The 19,152-nt window shown below is 39.7% G+C and overlaps 1 protein-coding gene across 1 annotated transcript in view; it reads right to left on the bottom strand.

The window, feature by feature from the left end:
• The window catches only part of RGS6 (regulator of G protein signaling 6), a 581,418-nt gene that overhangs the window by 538,333 nt on the left and 23,933 nt on the right, over positions 1-19,152 (bottom strand). The window contains exon 2 of the mRNA XM_032624551.1: positions 10,440-10,543. Coding sequence (XP_032480442.1) covers positions 10,440-10,523 — 84 coding nt within the window. The 5' untranslated portion in view covers positions 10,524-10,543. The remainder of the gene's footprint in view (positions 1-10,439; positions 10,544-19,152) is intronic.

The following is a 19,152-nucleotide window of genomic DNA, read 5'->3' as shown; positions in this document are numbered from 1 at the left end:
ATTGGACTGGATTAGGGTGGGTCCTAAATCCAATGACCTTATAAGAAGGCCATGTGAAGACACAGAAGCAGAAGGCCACGTGAAGATGGAAGTAAAATTGGATTTATGCAGCCATAATCCAAGGAACACCAAGGATTACTGGCAGCCACAAGAAGCTAGGAAGAGGCAAGGAAGGATTCTTCCTTAGAGCATTCAGAGGGAGCACAGCCCTGCTGACACCTTGATTTCATACGTCCAGCCTCCTGAACTGTGATAGAATAAATTTCCACTATTTTAAGCCACACAGTTTGTGGCAATTTGTTATCGCAGCCCTAGGAAACAAATACAGAAATGTTCAGAAGTGTGATACTGACAGGTATAAACTACGTCCTGTTTTCTAGACCAAAAAGCTCTTTAGAGCCAGGTAAGATTTCCTTTAGATAAAGCTTCTTTTCAGGCCCATTTCCTATTAGAGTTATTTGCCTGACATAGTCCCCCTTTCTAGAGCTCTGTAGAACTAGGTTGGGGTGAATAAATGTCATTTGGGTACTGTGGTGATATTACACTTTAGAGTCATCTTCCTCCTCCTACTTACCCCAGTGACTGGTGCCACCAGTCACCCAACTACCCAGGCCCAAATCCTAGTCATCAGCCCCGAATCCTTCTCTCTCACCCTCCAAGTCAATTCTACTTTCTAAATATACTGAAAGTCTCTCATGTTCTTCATCTCTACCACTGCCACCCTAAACCAATAAACCACTAAGGAAATGTCTTTTCTAAAACATTTTAAGAGCAAACTGAGGCTATCAGGGACAGATCTATCTTCCTTCAAAGCCAGTGCTCTAAGGTTCTACTTCTGGCACTGGCTAAGTAAATGTTTCAGGAAAACCCTCCTGCTGAGAGAGGCTGAAAAATGTTTTGTTAATTTTGTCTGAAGGCATTGGAGCGCTACAAAGGCAGTAAGAACTTTAGACCAAGATCTGAAAAAGAAGAGAGCTAAGAAGGTGAGCCTGGCAACTGGAGTTTCTTTTTCCTCTCAGGACACTGCCAATTTCTTAAGCAAAAGGCATGACAGAGAAGATGATCTGTGCTTTCGGAAGTCTCATGGAGCTCAACGGACAACAACTGAAGGTCAGAGTCACCAAGGATGAGGAAACTGAGCGAACATCCAGGGGTTTTGTTGGGACCAGAAGAGCTTGCACCCAAGAGTAAAGGTGATCTAGAAATATACTAGCCCTAACAAGAACTAAAATCCTGCTACATATACTCTCTGTACCTGATTAGATTAAGGTAGTCTGCCCCTTGCCTAACTGATAGAAAAAAGAAACAGTTAGAAGTAAGTACCCTCTGGAGTAAGATAACATTCCCTCAGAGCCTTAAAAATTATCTCTCAATGGTAGTTGTATAAACAATGTGCAGAACTTAAGAAAAAAATAACTAGAAAAAAAGTTGAAGATGATATAAACAATCAAGCAAGTGATATAGATTTTGAAGTATCAGGTACTAACTTAATAACTATGATTAATATGTTTAAGGAATTAAATGACAAAATAGAGAATTTTAGCAGGAAACTGGAAACTATCAAAAGGAATTCAATGGAAATTTTAGAACTTAAATAGTAATAACTAATGTTATAAATTCAATTGGATGGATTTAACCACAGATTAGATACTGTTAAGGAAAAAATTTGTAAACTGGAGGTTAGGTCAGTAGAAAACATCCATATTGAAACACTGAGGAATAAAAAAATACAGAAAAGAGCATAAAGAACATGAAACACAGAGAAAAAGTCATACTATATGAACTAGATCCCAGGAAGAGTAAAAAGAGAAAACTAGACATAAACAATGTCATAAACAATGAGAAGACATAAACATAGACATAAACAATGAGAAGATGATGGCTGAGAATTTTCCAAACACCAATCAAATAAAAAGAACTGCTATTAATTTTAAGAACAATAAGTAAAAAGAAAATAACAGCTCATAGTAAAATTGCTAAAACCAAAGTGAAAGAAACCCTAAAAGCAGTCAAAGATTAAAAAAAGAGATGACATTCAACAAAGTAACAAAACTGACAGGTAACTTCACAACAAAAACCATAGAAGCCAAGAGACAAAGAAAGTTATCATTAAAGTGTGGAAAGAAAATAACTGACAATCTAGAATTCCATACGTAGGAAAAGCACCCTCCAAGAAATGAAGATGAAACAAAGACATTTTTAGAAAAAGAGAAACAGAGAATTTATGTCCAGCAGACCTGCACTACGGAAGATACTAAAGGTAGTTCTTCAGACAAAAGAAAAATGACCCCAGATGTAAGCACAGAGGCGCAGAAAATAATTAAGGATAATGGAAACAATAATTTTTAATACATCTACATAACCATTATATTTAGCAAGTAAAAGAAAAATGATAAAGTCTTATAGGGTTTTAAAAATAAAGAACAGTCAATCTGACCATATCCCAGGATGTCAGTAACCATCTCCCTTTCAAAGCAATTATTAGGTCTACCAGAACAGAAGTTCAGTAACCTGTGGGATCATCCCAAATATGAATAATTAATTAATTAATTCCCTTTCAAGAGACATTTGATTTATTTCCATCTTTGGATATTATTCACCAAAGAGTATGGATATTCTTTTGGAATGGGTGCATGTCTATATCTGTATTTATATCTTTGTATATTTTTTCCATTCCCTCATTGCCTTTTTTCAATTTTGATTTGTATTTGCAAACTAACAGACTTTTAAAAAATAACCCTCCTACCCCCCCAATGATTTAACACATTTATTTTCCTTTCACAGACATTTATTAACTTTTAGTTTTTCTTGTTCAAAAATCCTGAGAATGGGGAATCCCCTCAGTGGCCACTCAGGTTCTCCATAGTACAAGGATACAGGAGTATCAATAGCTAGAGTAATAAACTGTCTGCCAAAGTGTAAAATCTTAGACTCTTTGAAATGAAATGAGGGGAAAAAGTTGAGAAAATGAAATGAAGCCTTAAATACACCAAAGGCTTTCAAACTAGAAAGTTATATTCAGGCAAACACATCATATTAAACCACACTGAGCTATTCTCCACACTAAAAATACCATCCCTTTCATCTGTGGACACTGATAGCACTGGTCTGGAACTTGTCTGCACTCCTGTCTCCTGCCAACCAAGATAATGGGATGGGAAGCATTTCCCCTCACAAGTTTAATCCTAGGGGAAATGGAAAATAGAACAGTTTCTTCCTAAGGCAATTAAGAACCTTCAAAATATTTAATGAAAGGAATCTTAAAAAGCAGATTGAACGATTAAGTTAGTTACCCAGAACACTCTCTGTAGTTTGTCCTTGGGAATCTTATTTAATGTTTAAAAAAAAGACAAGAAAATGAAAGACAGCCAAGATCAGAAAGTATTTGTTTTAAACATACTGACATCCCTGTGTTTTAAAATTTTACTTGGGTTAACTTTTTAAAGAAAATTAAAAAGAAAGCAAAGGAGGCTATGAAAGAATAAGCATAATAAAATGTGGATTTCTTTATTACAGATTATTAAAGCCCTGGAATGTTAGAACTGAAAGTGCTTTTGCGATCACTCAGCCTAGTTAACACTTCACTTCACAGATGACAAAACTGGACTTAATAAAACATAGAAACAACTTGTGCAGGGCCAAAAGTGAACTAGCGGGGCAGTGACAATAAGTAGCCAGATATCCTGGTCCAGTTACAGCCTCTTTCCATGACCCTCTTGATTTATCTACACACAAGAAGAGGGAAGGCAATCCAGGTCCATGGTTATTTGGTTCAAAATTTTGTTGCCCCAGAGACCTTCAGACAACTCCCAGATATAACCTAGTGAGAGGAACCCTCTCATTCTCTCTCGTTACCGTCAGATCTGCCCTGCATCTTATCAGTCACCAAATCCTGTAGATTCTACCTCCTAAACAGCTCTCAAGCACTTCTCTTCATCTACATTATCACTGCCCCTGAGTTGGACATCATTTTTCCCTCCCATGAATTCCTGTAAGGTCACCAAACTATTCTTCTGCTTACTAATCCTACCATTTCTCTTACAGCCTCCCTCCGTAATCCCATCCTGAACACTGAACATACGACTTCCCTGATTTAAATCCTTTTGTGGAGAATTTCATTGCGAAGAGAAACGGGATCTCACTGGATTCTCTTTGCTTCAGGGATTAGACCTATATGAGTCAGAGGCTTACCGGCAAACAGATGGCAAATAAAATATAGGACAATTCAAGGAAGGTTTATTTCAGAAAGGATCAAGTATAAAGAAGTAGCAGGGCATAGGGGAACCATGAGGGAACATTCAGGAACCTCTGACTTGTGGAAGTAGAACCCTATGGTAAATGGCTTCTAAAGTGGCACATAATGATCTCTACCTCTGGGTATTTGTGCCCTTGTATAAACCCCTCACCTTGACTGAGGGCTAGACCTGGAGACTTGCCCCTAATGAAAGGGATGGAGTGTTCCAGCCAAGATTAGGTTATAAAATCGTGTGACTCCCACTGCCAACCCCCCCACCCTCCACCTCTTCCTTGCTTACTCTGATGAAACAGGCGTCTATGTTGTGACCTACCCTATAGAGAGACACATATGAAAAGGAACTGAGAGTAACCTCCAGACAACAGACAGTGAGGAACCGAGGCGATCATTCAATAACCCTCAAGGAATTGAATCCCACCAAGAACCACATGAGTGAGCCTGGATGTGGGCCTTTCCCCAGTTGAACTTTCAGATGAACCTGCAATTCCAGCCAACATCTTGACTGTAGCTTGTGAGAGATCCTGAGCCAGAGGACCCAACTAATCTGCACTTGGATTATGGACCCACAGAAACTGTGGCAATAAATGTCATGTTTAAGCCATTGAGTCGGGGGGTGATGTGTTATACAGCAATAGATTACTAATACAAACTGGAACCCCCACCCCAAGGCCCAAAAGGATGAGTAGAAGAAGAAAAGGGTATCTGGACCCAGAGGAGGAGAGCAGTCTGCCTAGAGAGGAGCAATGACCTTCAGTCAAGGGACACAGCCAGTGCGAGACCTTGCCAAGAGGGGGCCAGGGGAAGAAATACCCTGAACTTGCTCTTCTTCCTCCCCCGCCACCTCTCCTCAGGCTCCCATGGACCAAATTCAATTGAAAGCAGAGGTCACGGGAGCCCTGCAGATGCAGTCCACATGGTACAGTGTGCAGCATATAGAGCAGGGGACTGTGGGTGCAGAGACAGAAAGAGAAGATACCTGCACAGCATCCAAACTCCTTGCCTGATGTATAAGATCTTTTATGATCTGGCCCTAATCTACCTAACCAGCTTTATTTCTCAACCTTCATCACAGAAGCCTAGCTCCAGGAAAACAGCCACTGGAAGTTTCCAGAACTCAGTATACATTACAACTCTGTCCCTTTGCATGTGCTAGTCCTTCTGCCTCCACAGTTTTTCTCCCATTCTCTGCAAGGTTAATTCTTATTTGTCTTTCAAGAATTAAGACAGGCCAAACCCTCTGGATGTCTTCTATGACATCATCATCCTCTCTCCTGATATGGACCTCCCAACCCTTCTGTCTCCTCCCAGACCCCTCAGTGTACCTCTATGTGCATTGCAATTGCCTAGTTATCCCATCTCTGCCCCACTGGGCAATGGGTTCTTTCAGGGAATAGTATTCATCTTGCCTTCATAGCATCTAACAGTGTCTGGCACACAAATGACACTCAATACATATTTGCTAATTAAAGAGTTTCTAATCCTCATCGCACCTTGGTCACCAGGGTCTGCAGGTTCCCTGACTCGCAGCTGCACTGGCCTCTACAACTGCCATCAATGCATTCCAAAACAATGTCCTGTTGCTAGCTTTCTCAAAATCACTGCAGAGAAGTTCTGTGCACATTATTTAGTCCAATCCCCATCACTTTACATAAGAGGAAACGAAGCCAAAACAGTATTTTATTTATTGAGTTTATTTATTAAGTTTACCCTGTGAGTAAACAGGGTTAATTGTATCATGCTTCTTTCTATTTTACGTAGACACTAAATACATACATATTTTTTGTAAGAAGTGTTCCTTAGTTGGGAAGGAGGAAGGCAAAATAAGAAACAGAGCCAGGAAGATGAAGTTCCCCATCGAGAGAACCAAAGCAGTAAGTGATCCAGGGCTCTTGGCTCCCTGTTTGGCATCTTCCATCACATTGTACCACCTCCTGACCCTAGCCCGGGTCACGGTAAGCTACAATTTTCTCTGTCCACCTACCATTTAATTTCCCAGAGTTCTACCAAATAACATTGCCAGTCCAGGTGGAAATTTGTCAGGAGACATTACCAACACCTCTCAGAGAACCAGATAAAATCAGAAAGCAACCTACTCTTACTCAAAAGAATTCCTAGCTATAAGAGAAAGTAAACATTTCAGAACATCTTCACCCAGGAAACAAGAGCACTAGCAAGAAGAATGAAACTTGAGCATTACAAATGATCAAAGGTAACCCAAGTCACACCTCTGAGAATAATCTCGAAAACCAAACATCTGCCACGTGGTATTTTCATTTATTTCATTTAACCAATGGCTTTCAGCCCCAACAATGTAGTAATGTTAGTTTGTGATTGATAACATAACAGGAGAGAGGACACCAACTGGGCTGTCGAGTTACCTGGACACAGTCACCGGTTCACTGGGAAATTGCCAAGTAACCCTCAGCAAGTTATGCATCTTCCCCATACTTTAATTTTCCCATCTATAAGATGAGGGTATTGACTAGAAAATCTCTAAGATGAAGCGACTAAAATTCCTCAATTCTAACTCCATAAGAGCCTGGTTTTTCTACATCTTGAAAGATCTGCAAATAATTACAAAATCAAAAACCCAATTCAAGACACCAACTTCCCCATGACTTTACACTGCATACTCCACCTGGATATTAATAAATGTGTTTCAAACTTAGCTGGGCATCAGATTCTCTTGAGAACACTTTAAAACTCAGATTCCTAGGACCCAGCTCAGACATATTAAACACAAACAACTTGGGGGTTCTTTGAGGACCAGCATTTTTATAAAGTACCCCTAAATGATCTGATGTATAGCCAGGTTCAAATATCATCATTACACTGGGCAATTCAATGACCCCAGGATCTTTTGGATTCAGGATTAAAAAAAAAAAAAAAAAGAAAACAGAAAAAAAGGTTAACAGGTCTAGACGACAATGAATAATTAAGGCTTTCTTTTAAGTAGACTTTTAATGTGACCAACACATTTTTCATGCACACCTCCAATCCAAAATGTGAATATGAAGGATAAAAAAAACTAAATTAGAAAGTGTGCTCGAGTCAATAAATAAATCATGCCTTGGGAAAGGATAACTTCTCATAGTTAATGACATAGAACACATGAAAAGAAAATAAAGAGTATTCTGAAAAGTATAGGCTTAAGAAACCCACCCATCATTACTCATATGTCAGAAGGTTACCATCCTAAATGGCATTTAAAAGTCACAACAACATTATGGACACTTATTAGTCGGAGGTTTACTCAAAAGTTTCATTTCTCTAGATTTAGCTTTTTAAATGTCAGCATCTGAATCAACACAACATAGTCCAAGCAAAAATTTCACACTGAAAACATCTGACAAGAGAAAGAAATAACAAGCAAGAGAAAGAAAATTAAAATGAAAGCACTATTTCCACATTTTTAATGTAAATTTTTGCTGTAGAACTCTGAGAAAATGTTTGATTTTATAGCTATGTCCTTGAATAAATCATTATATAAGAGGACTTCCATAGAAAATATTTTGAATCAACCTTGGTTTCAAGATTCAATCTTTACCTATACCTTGAGGATAGTGTCCTGCAGTAGGTAAGTCTTGGTCATAGGCAGTGGTCAGTCTACAGCAGAAAACTAGGTGAATATCCCATGTTTCAAACACAACCAGGGCCTAAGTTAGTCAAACTAACTAGGTTTAAATGATTCCAGGTCCTGGACCCATACGGGGCAATAAGTGTGCCTGCTTTCTTTCTAATAGATCTAATAGATCCAATGTCCCTTTTATACCAATTAACTAACATAGCAAATAACATGAACACATACATACCCCCCACAGATTTATCATGAGGAAGCAAGACAGATTTCCAATATAGAAACCAAATAACTAATAGTCATTTCTCTAAACAATTACAGCATTTTACAACTTTGTAGCTAAATTAAAATTTAAAAATGAAGAGCCCCCTGATACCACCTAAAAAGTTCCCACAAACCTGTAGGAAGTTTTCCCTTTCAACATAATACCAAACATTCTTGTGGGAAGGTGTTTGTATTACATGACCTTTACATTTCTTATTAACCTTTTATAATCCATTAATTTGCAATCTCCTGAATAATATAAAATATCTGCATTGTTCTCCTGTGTCATAAAAAGCAACTCACTGTATACATGCACTTTAATCACCTTATTAACAGCACCAACATTTATATATTTTATAATTTATTTCCTCTCCAAGTGTTACTATCGCTACAAGACCGAAAGATAAAAAAAAAAGAAGCATTAATCATGGACCACTTCTATGCCAAGCAGGATGTAAGATGCTTTAATTACTTTATCCAAATGAATCTTCACAATAACTCCTGGAGGTACTATCCTTTCTCCCACCTTTTCCCCCTTTTCTGGATGAAGAAACAGAGACTCACAGAAGTTAAATAACCGACTCCAGGTCACACCACTAGGAAGTGGCGGAGTTGCAAGTTTAACCCAGATCTGACCCCAAACCCCATGTTCCTATGTGCTTGGCAGAGGGTCTCCTAGTTTGAGGTGGGTTAAGAAGGTAACGAATAAACGTCTCTATATTATTCTATATGCCTCACAACTTGGTTAGCCCCACTAATCATTTTTTTCTTTACTACAACTTAATAAACATCTCTCTTAGGGATGGGTTATCTAAGCATTCTTTTTCAAAGCAAAGGATTAAGGAATTTGGTACTAAAAGCAAGATTAGTTTGAGAGCTCTGTTTTTACAAGGAAAAAAGAAAAATTCACCATATTGATCATCCAGGAATATCTAGTTCAACATTGCACATATGATTAACATAGACAGCACACAGAATCTTGCAGAATACACAGAACTCAGCAGACAACTCAAATATTTAGCGAAATGAATGAGATGAACTCATTTTCCTTATTAATATATGATACAGTTAGGCTACATTTTTACAAACGTGCAGACATCAAAAAGGTGTATGAGAAGCAGCAACTGTTTCCTCAAATTCAGCAATGCACAAATAAAACTTATGTACCATATTTCCTTCCTTTAAAACATATACTTCCCAATATTCCTATTTGAATTAATAGCACCAATGCCTTTCTATCACCCAAGGTCAAAAACCCAGTTATCTCTGACTCTTTATTCACCTTCTAATTTCATATTCATTCCGTTTCCAAGTCATTGCTAATTCAGACTCTTTAATCCCTCTGCTCAGTCCTGCTCCTTTCTGAGGGGCATTTTCCCTGCTAGATTAGGGTCCTCCTTACCTTTCTCACAGATACGGAAGCACCCCACCAAAGCCTCCAACCCACCCTCGATAACATTCCACTTGGCACACTGGTGCAAGGCTCATAATCCCGAAGAAATGTTGATCTTACAACTCCTGGCACTAAAGTTTTTGATGATTAAATTGCCTATGATCCAACATTCTAAAATCTGGCTCCATCCCAGACTCTCCTCCCCAAATCTCTCCTCCATTTACTCCATTTACTTGTAATTCATCCTCTGCCCAAGCTAACTGGTTCTGGCTGCCCTTCACTTCCTCTAGCTCTTTGCCTTTGCTGAATGCATCTCACTGCCTTGAATGCTGCTCTTCACTTCTATTTTCCACAGAAGGGAATCCTACAGATCCTTTAAAACTGAGTTCAAAGGCCTCTCCTCCACAGCCCATCCCAGATCTCAGAGGCTGGAAGTAATCGCCCCCTCCTCTGAGATTATGTAACACTCTACTTGCACTTCTCTTTTGGAAATTAACACTTGGACGCTATAACAGTTATCTGTGTACATCTTATGTCTCCTACCAGCTGTAAACTGTCTAATACATACACACCTCTGTGTCCCTCCCACAGTATCTAGACCAGATCTTATCTGTACTACGGGTTTGAACACATTCAATTAATTAATGTTACACTAAGGCCTTTACGCAAAAGGACAACACGTGTCTATCTGCATTGTTCAGGCAATCTTTGGTTTAAAGAAAACTAAGCCATAGAGTGTTTTTCAAGTGTTCAATACCAAGGATGACAAGACCTAACTTCCTTGAATTTTAAAATTCGGGAATCAGAGGATATGAGAAGAAAATTATTCATTTAACATTCAAGGCCATTTAGGCAGAAAACATTTGTGGAGCCATCAACCGTCAGTCAACCGTACACAGAACACAGACACGTACACGGCAGCACCCCCAGCGTTTAAGCAGATGCCTTACTTTGCGGTAGACTATCATATTTGGAGAACTCTCCTCTGGGTCTGCAATCCCCACTGTTCTCTGATCCCCGGATCCCTGAGCCATCCTGGGTGTCTTCACTCACACTGTGAAAATAAATAAATAGACCATTAAGACAGGAAAGGATTACAAAAAGAAATGCCATGCAAAGAACTAAGTATCTTTTGTCAGGTGGCATGGAAACAAAACGTGATGTAATTTCTTTTTTTCCTCATTACTTTGAGCAGTATTTTTTTAAGTTGGGGATAACTGTAGTCTTATTATCCACATACATTCTTCTAATTTCAAAGCAACATGTGTTTTATTTTCAGCCCAGAATCATTCACTCTAGGGGAGATCATACACCAATCTTAAATAATCTCCTGGAGATAGACGAAGCCGCTCATTTTCATGTTGATTTTGTCTTATCAAAGCTCATTTTATGATTAATTCTATGCATTAAAATATGAATATTTTATCAAGGGATTGCAAATCAAAACCACAAGGAGATACCACTTTATACCCACTAGAATGGTTATAATAATTTTTTTAACTCAAATAAGCATTGACAAGGATGTAGGAAAATCAGAACCCTTGTACATTGTTGGTAGGAATATAAAATGGTTCAGTCACCATGGAAAACAGTTTGCTGGTTCCTCAAAAAGTTAGAATTTACCACAGAATAGAATTTACCATATAACCTTGCAATTCTACTCTTAATAACTAAAAACAGGTATTCAAACCAATATTTGAACACTAATGTCTGTCAGAGCAGCACTATTCACCGAAAAATGGAAATAACTCAATGTCCATCAACTGATGAATGGTTAAAAAAAATATGGTCTCTCTCTACCATGGAGTGTAATTCAGCCATCCAAAGTAATAAAGTACTGGGGGGGAGCTTCAAGATGGTGGAAGAGTAAGACGTGGAGATCACCTCCCTCCCCACAAATACACCAGAAACACATCTACATGTGGAACAACTCCTACAGAACACCTACTGAATGCTGGCAGAAGACCTCAGACCTCCCAAAAGGCAAGAAACTCCCCACGTACCTGGGTAGGGCAAAAGAAAAAAGGAAAAACAGAGACAAGAATACGGACAGGACCTGCTCCAGTGGGCGGGAGCTGTGAAGGAGGAAAGATTTCCACACACTAGGAAGCCCCCTCGCGGGCGGAGACTGCGGGTGGCGGAGGGGGGCAGCTTCAGAGCCGCGTAGTAGAGCGCAGCAACAGGGGTGCGGAGGGCAAAGCGCAGATTCCCGCACAGAGGATTGGTGCTGACCGGCACTCACCAGCCCGAGATGCTTGTCTGCTCACACGCCGGGGCGGGCGGGGCTGGGAGCTGAGGCTCCGGCTTCTGTCTGATCCCAGGGAGAGGACTGGGGTTGGCAGCGTGAACGCAGCCTGAAAGGGCTAGTGCGCCACAGCTAGACAGGAGGGAGTCGGGGAAAAAGTCTGGAGCCGCCGAAGAGGCAAGAGACTTTTTCTTCCCTCTTTGTTTCCTGGTACGCGAGGAGAGGGAATTAAGAGCGCCCCTTAAAGGAGCTCCAGAGACGGGCGCGAGCCAAGGCTAAAAGCGCAGACCCCAGAGCCGGGCTTGAGACGATAAGGCCGCTGCTGCCGCCACCACCAAGAAGCCTGTGTGGGAGCGCAGGTCACTCTCCACACCCCACTTCCGGGGAGCCTGTGCAGCCCGCCACTGCCAGGGTCCCGGGATCCAGGGACAACTTTCCCGGAAAAACGCAAGGCACGCCACAGGCTGCTGCAACGACATGCCGGCCTCTGCCGCCACAGGCCCGCCCCGCACTCCGTGCCCCTCCCTCCCCCGAGGCCTGAGGGAGCCAGAGCCCCCGAGTCAGCGGCTCCTTTAACCCAGTCCTGTCTGAGCGGAAAAACAGACGCCCTCCAGCAACCTACACGCAGAGGCGGGGCCAAATCCAAAACTGAGCCGGGAGCTGTGAGAACAAAGAGAAAGGGAAACCTCTCCCAGCAGCCTCAGGAGCAGGGGATTAAATCTCCACAATCAACTTGATGTACCCTGAACCTGTAGAATACCTGAATAGACAACGAATCATTCCAAACTGAGGCGATGGACTATTGGGAGCAACGATATCTATATATATATATTTCTCCCTTTTTCTCTTTTTGTGAGTGTGTATGTGTATGCTTTTGTATGTAATTTTGTCTGTATACCTTTGCTTTCACCATTTGTCCTAGGGTTCTGTCCATTTTATTTATTTTTTTTAAGTATAGTTTTTAGCACTTGTTATCATTGGTGGATTTGTTTTTTGGTTTGCTTGCTCTGTTTTCTTTATTTTTATTACATTTTTAAAAATTTTTTAATAATTATTTTTTATCTTAGCAAATTTTTTTTTTTTTTTTGCGGTACGCGGGCCTCTTACTATTGGGGCCTCTTACTATTGTGGCCTCTCCTGTTGCGGAGCACAGGCTGCGGACGCGCAGGCTCAGCGGCCGTGGTTCACGGGCCCAGCCGCTCCGCGGCATGTGGGATCTTCCCGGACCGGGGCACGAACCCTCATCCCCTGCATCGGCAGGCGGACTCTCAACCACTGCGCCACCAGGGAAGCCCTAGCAACTTTATTTTATTTTACCTTCTTTCTTTCTTTCCTTTTTTTCTCGCTTTTATTCTGAGCTGTGTGGCTGACAGGATCTTGGTGCTCCAGCCGGGTGTCAGGACTGTGCCTCTGAGGTGGGAGAGCCGAGTTCAGGACACAGGTGCACAAGAGACCTCCCAGCACCACGTAATATCAAACGGTGAAAATCTCCCAGAGATCTCCATCTCACCACCAAGACCCAGCTCAACTCAACGACCAGCAACCTACAGTGCTGGACACCCTATGCCAAACAACTAGCAAGACAGGAACACAACACCATCCATTAGCACAGAGGCTGCCTAAACCCATAATAAGCCTACAGACACCCCAAAACACACCACCAGACGTGCACCTGCCCACCAGAAAGACAAGATCCAGCCTTATCCACCAGAACACAGGCACTCCTCCACCAGGAAGCCTACACAACCCACTGAACCAACCTTAGCCACTGGGTACAGACAGCAAAAACAATGGGAACTACGAACATGCAGCCTGTGAAAAGGAGACCTCAAACACAGTAAGTTAAGCAAAATAAGAAGACAGAGAAACACACAGCAGATGAAGGAGCAAGGCAAAAACCCACCAGACCTAACAAATGAAGAGGAAATAGGCAGTCTACCTGAAAAAGAATTCAGAATAATGATAGTAAAGATGTCCAAACTCTTTGAAATAGAATGGAGAAAATACAAAAAACGTTTAACAATGACCTAGAAGAACTAAGGAGCAAACAATGATGCACAACACAATAAATGAAATTTAAAATTCTCTAGAAGGGATCAATAGCAGAATAACTGAGGCATAAGAACGGATAAGTGACCTGGAAGAAAAAATAGTGGAAATAATTACTGCAGAGCAGAATAAAGAAAAAAGAATGAAAACAATTGAGGACAGTCTCAGAGACCTCTGGGACAACATTAAACGCACCAACATTCGAATTATAGGGGTCCCAGAAGAAGAAGAGATAAAGAAAGGGACTGACAAATGATTTGAAGAGATTATAGTTAAAAACTGCCCTAATATGGGAAAGGAAATAGTTATTCAAGTCCAGGAAGCACAGAGAGTCCAATACAGGATAAATCCAAGGAGAAACACGCCAAGACACATATTAATCAAACTATCAAAAATTAAATACAAAGAACAAATATTAAAAGCAGCAAGAGAAAAACAACAAATAACACACAAGGGAATCCCCATAAGGTTAACAGCTGATCTTTCAGCAGAAATTCTGCAAGCCAGAAGGGAGTGGCAGGACATATTTAAAGTATTGAAGGAGAAAAACCTACTACACAGATTACTCTACCCACCAAGGATCTCATTCAGATTTGACGGAGAAATTAAAACCTTTACAGACAAACAAAACCTAAGAGAATTCGGCACCACCAAACCAGCTTTACAACAAACGGTAAAGGAACTTCTCTAGGCAGGAAACAAAAGAGAAGGAAAAGACCTACAATAACAAACCCAAAACAATTAAGAAAATGGTAATAGGAACATACATATCGATAATTACCTTAAATGTAAATGGATTAAATGCCGCAACCCAAAGACATAGACTGGCTGAATGGATACAAAAACAAGACCCATATATATGCTGTCTACAAGAGACCCACCTTAGACCTAGGGACACATACAGACTGAAAGTGAGGGGATGGAAAAAGATATTCCACGCAAATGAAAGAAATCAAAAGAAAGCTGGAGTAGCAATTCTCATATCAGACAAAATAGACTTTAAAACAAAGACAATTACAAGAGACAAGGGCACTGCATAATGATCAAGGGATCAATCCAAGAAGAAGATATAACAATTGTAAATATTTATGCACCCAACACAGGAGCACCTCAATACATAAGGCAAGTACTAATAGCCATAAAATGGGAAATTGACAGTAACACAATCATAGTAGGGGACTTTAACACCACACTTTCACCAATGGACAGGTCATCCAAAATGAAAATAAATAAGGAAACACAAGCTTTAAATGATATATTAAACAAGATGGACTTAATTGATATTTATAGGACATTCCATCCAAAAACAACAGAATACACATTTTTCTCAAGTGCTCATGGAACATTCTCCAGGATAGATCATATCTTGGGTCACAAATCAAGCCTTGGTAAATTTAAGAAAATTGAAATCGTATCAAGTATCTTTTCCGACTAGGTATCAATTATAGGAAAAAATCTGTAAAAAATACAAACACATGGAGGCTAAACAATACACTAAATAACCAAGAGATCACTGAAGAAATCAAAGAAGAAATCAAAAAATACCTAGAAACAAATGATAATGAAAACATGATGACCCAAAACCTATGGGATGCAGAAAAAGCAGTTCTAAGAGGGAAGTTTATAGCAATACAATCGCACCTTAAGAAACAAGAAACATCTCAAATAAATAACCTAACCTTACACCTAAAGCAATTAGAGAAAGAACAACAACAAAACCCCAAAGTTAGCAGAAGGAAAGAAATCATAAAGATCAGATCAGAAATAAATGAAAAAGAAATTAAGGAAACTATAGCAAAGATCAATAAAACTAAAAGCTGGTTCTTTGAGAAGATAAACAAAATGGATAAACCATAAGCCAGACTCACCACGAAAAACCAGGAGAAGACTCAAACCAATAGAATTAGAAATGAAAAAGGAGAAGTAACAACTGACATTGCAGAAATACAAAGGATCGTGAGAGACTACTATAAGCAACTATATGCCAATAAAATGGACAACCGGGAAGAAATGGACAAATTCTTAGAAACGCACAACCTTCAGAGACTGAACAAGGAAGATATAGAAAATATGAACAGACCAATCACAAGCAATGAAATTGAAACAGTGATTAAAAATATTCCAACAAACAAAAGCCCAGGACCAGATGGCTTCACAGGCAAATTCTATCAAACATTTACAGAACAGCTAACACCTATCCTTCTCAAACTCTTCCAGAATATAGCAGAGGGAGGAACACTCCCAAACTCATTCTACAAGGCCACCATCACCTTGATACCAAAACCAGACAAGGATGTCACAAAGAAAGAAAACTACAGGCCAATATCACTGATGAACATAGATGCAAAAATCCTCAACAAAATACTAGCAAACAGAATGCAACAGCACATTAAAAGGATCATACACCATGCTCAAGTGGGATTTATTCCAGAAATGCAAGGATTCTTCAATATATGCAAATCAATCAATGTGATACACCATATTAACAAAGTGAAGGAGAAAAACCATATGATCATCTCAATAGATGCAGAGAAAGCTTTTGACAAAATTCAACACCCATTTATGATAAAAACCCTCCAGAAAGTAGGCATAGAGGGAACTTTCCTCAACATAATAAAGGCCATATAGGACAAACCCACAGCCAACATTGTCCTCAATGGTGAAAAACTGAAAGCATTTCCACTAAGATCAGGAACAAGACAAGGTTGTCCACTCTCACCACTATTATTCAACATTGTTTTGGAAGTTTTAGCCACAGCAATCAGAGAAGAAAAACAAATAAAAGGAATCCAAATCGGAAAAGAAGTAAAGCTGTCACCATTTGCAAATGACATGATAGTATACATAGAGAATCCTAAAGATGCTACCAGAAAACTACTAGAGCTAATCAATGAATTTGGTAAAGTAGCAGGATACAAAATTAATGCACAGAAATCTCTGGCATTCCTATACACTAATGATGAAAAATCTGAAAGTGAAATTCAGAAAACACTTCCACTTAACCATTGCAACAAAAAGAATAAAATATCTAGGAATAAACCTACTTAAGTAGACAAAAGAACTGTATGCAGAAAATTATAAGACACTGATGAAAAAAATTAAAAATGATACAAATAGAAGGAGAGACATACCATGCTCTTGGATTAGAAGAATCAACATTGTGAAAATGACTCTATTACCCAAAGCAATCTATAGATTCAATGCAATCCCTATCAAACTACCACTGGCATTTTTCACAGAACTAGAACAAAAAAATTCACAATTTGTATGGAAACACAAAAGACCCTGAATAGCCAAAGCAATCTTGACAACGAAAAACGGAGCTGGAGGAATCAGGCTCCCTGACTTCAGACTATAATACAAAGCAACAGTAATAAAGACAGTATGGGACTGGCACAAAAAAAGAAATATAGATCAATGGAACAGATAGAAAGCCTGGAGATAAACACACACACACATATGGTCACTTTATCTTTGATAAAGGAGGCAAGGATATACAGTGGAAAAAAGTTATCCTCTTCAATAAGTGGTGCTGGGAAAACTGGAGAGCTAGATGTGAAAGAATGAAATTAGAACACTCCCTAACACCATACACAAAAATAAACTCAAAATGGATTAGAGACCTAAATGTAAGGCCAGACACTATCAAACTCTTAGAGGAAAACATAGGCAGAACACTCTATGAAATAAATCACAGCAAGATCCTTTTTGATACACCTTCTAGGGAAAGGGAAATAAAAACAAAAATAAATGGGACCTAATGAAACTTAAAACTTTTGCACAGCAAAGGAAACCATAAACAAGATGAAGAAACAACCCTCAGAATGGGAGAAAATATTTGCAAATGAAGCAACTGACAAAGGATTAATCTCCAAAATTTACAAGCAGCACATGCAGCTCAATATCAAAAAAACAAACAACCCAATCCAAAAATGGGCAGAGGACCTAAACAGACATTTCTCCAAAGAAGATATACAGATTGCCAACAAACACATGAAAGAATGCTCAACATCATTAATCATTAGAGAAATGCAAATCAAAACTACAATGAGATATCATCTCACACCGGTCAGAATGGCCATGATTAAAAACTCTACAAACAATAATTGCTGGAGAGGGTGTGGAGAAAAGGGAACCCTCTTGCACTGCTGGTGGGAATGTAAATTGATACAGCCACTATGGAGAATAGTATGGAGGTTCCTTAAAAAACTACAAATAGAACTACCATACGACCCAGCAATCCCACTACTGGACATATACCCTGAGAAAACCATAATTCAAAATAGTCACATACCAAAATGTTCATTGCAGCTCTATTTACAATAGCCAGGACATGGGAGCAACCTAAGTGTCCATCAACAGATGAATGGATAAAGAAGATGTGGCACATATATATAAGGGAATATTACTCAGCCATAAAAAGAAATGAAATTGAGTTATTTGTAGTGAGGTGGCTGGACCTAGAGTCTGTCATACAGAGTGAAGTTAAGTCAGAGAGAGAAAAACAAATACCGTATGCTAACACATATATATGGAATCTAAGAAAAAAAAAATGTCATGAAGAACCTAGGGGTAAGGCGGGAATAAAGACACAGACCTACTGGAGAACGGACTTGAGCATACGGGGAGGGGGAAGGGTAAGCTGGGACAAAGTGAGAGAGTGGCATGGACATATATACAGTACCAAACGTAAAATAGATAGCTAGTGGAGAACAGCCACAGAGCACAGGGATATTGGCTCGGTGCTTTGTGACCACCTAGAGGGGTGGGATAGGGAGGGTGGGAGGGAGGGAGATGCAACAGGGAAGAGATAGGGGGACATATATGTGTGTGTAACTGATTCACTTTGTTATAAAGCAGAAACTAACACACCATTGTAAAGCAAATATACTCCAATAAAGATTTTTTTAAAACAAACAAACAAAGTACTGATACACACTACAACATAGATCAACCTCGAAAACATTATACTAAGTAAAAGAAACCAGACACAAAAGGTCACTGCTAAGGACTGAATATTTATGTCCCCTTAAATTTTATATGTTGAAGTCCTAACCCCAAATCTGATGGTATTAGGAGGTAGAGCCTTCGGGATTTGATTAGATCATGAGGGCAGAGCCCTCATGACTGGGATTTGTGTCCTTATAAAAGAGATCCCAGAGAGCTCCCTTCTACCATGTGAGGACACAGTGAGAAGAAAGCCATCTATGAACAAGGAGGTGGGTTCTCACCACACACCAAATCTGCTTAAGCCTTGATCTTGGACGTTGCAGTCTCTAGAATGGTGACAAATAAATTTCTGTTGTTTATAAGCCGCTCAGCCTATGGTATTCTATTATAGCAGCCTGAGTGGACTAAGACAGTCCTAT

This window comes from Phocoena sinus, chromosome 2 (assembly GCF_008692025.1).
Source record: "Phocoena sinus isolate mPhoSin1 chromosome 2, mPhoSin1.pri, whole genome shotgun sequence".
NCBI lineage: Eukaryota > Metazoa > Chordata > Mammalia > Artiodactyla > Phocoenidae > Phocoena > Phocoena sinus.
This window is presented reverse-complemented; position numbering and strand designations above follow the sequence as displayed.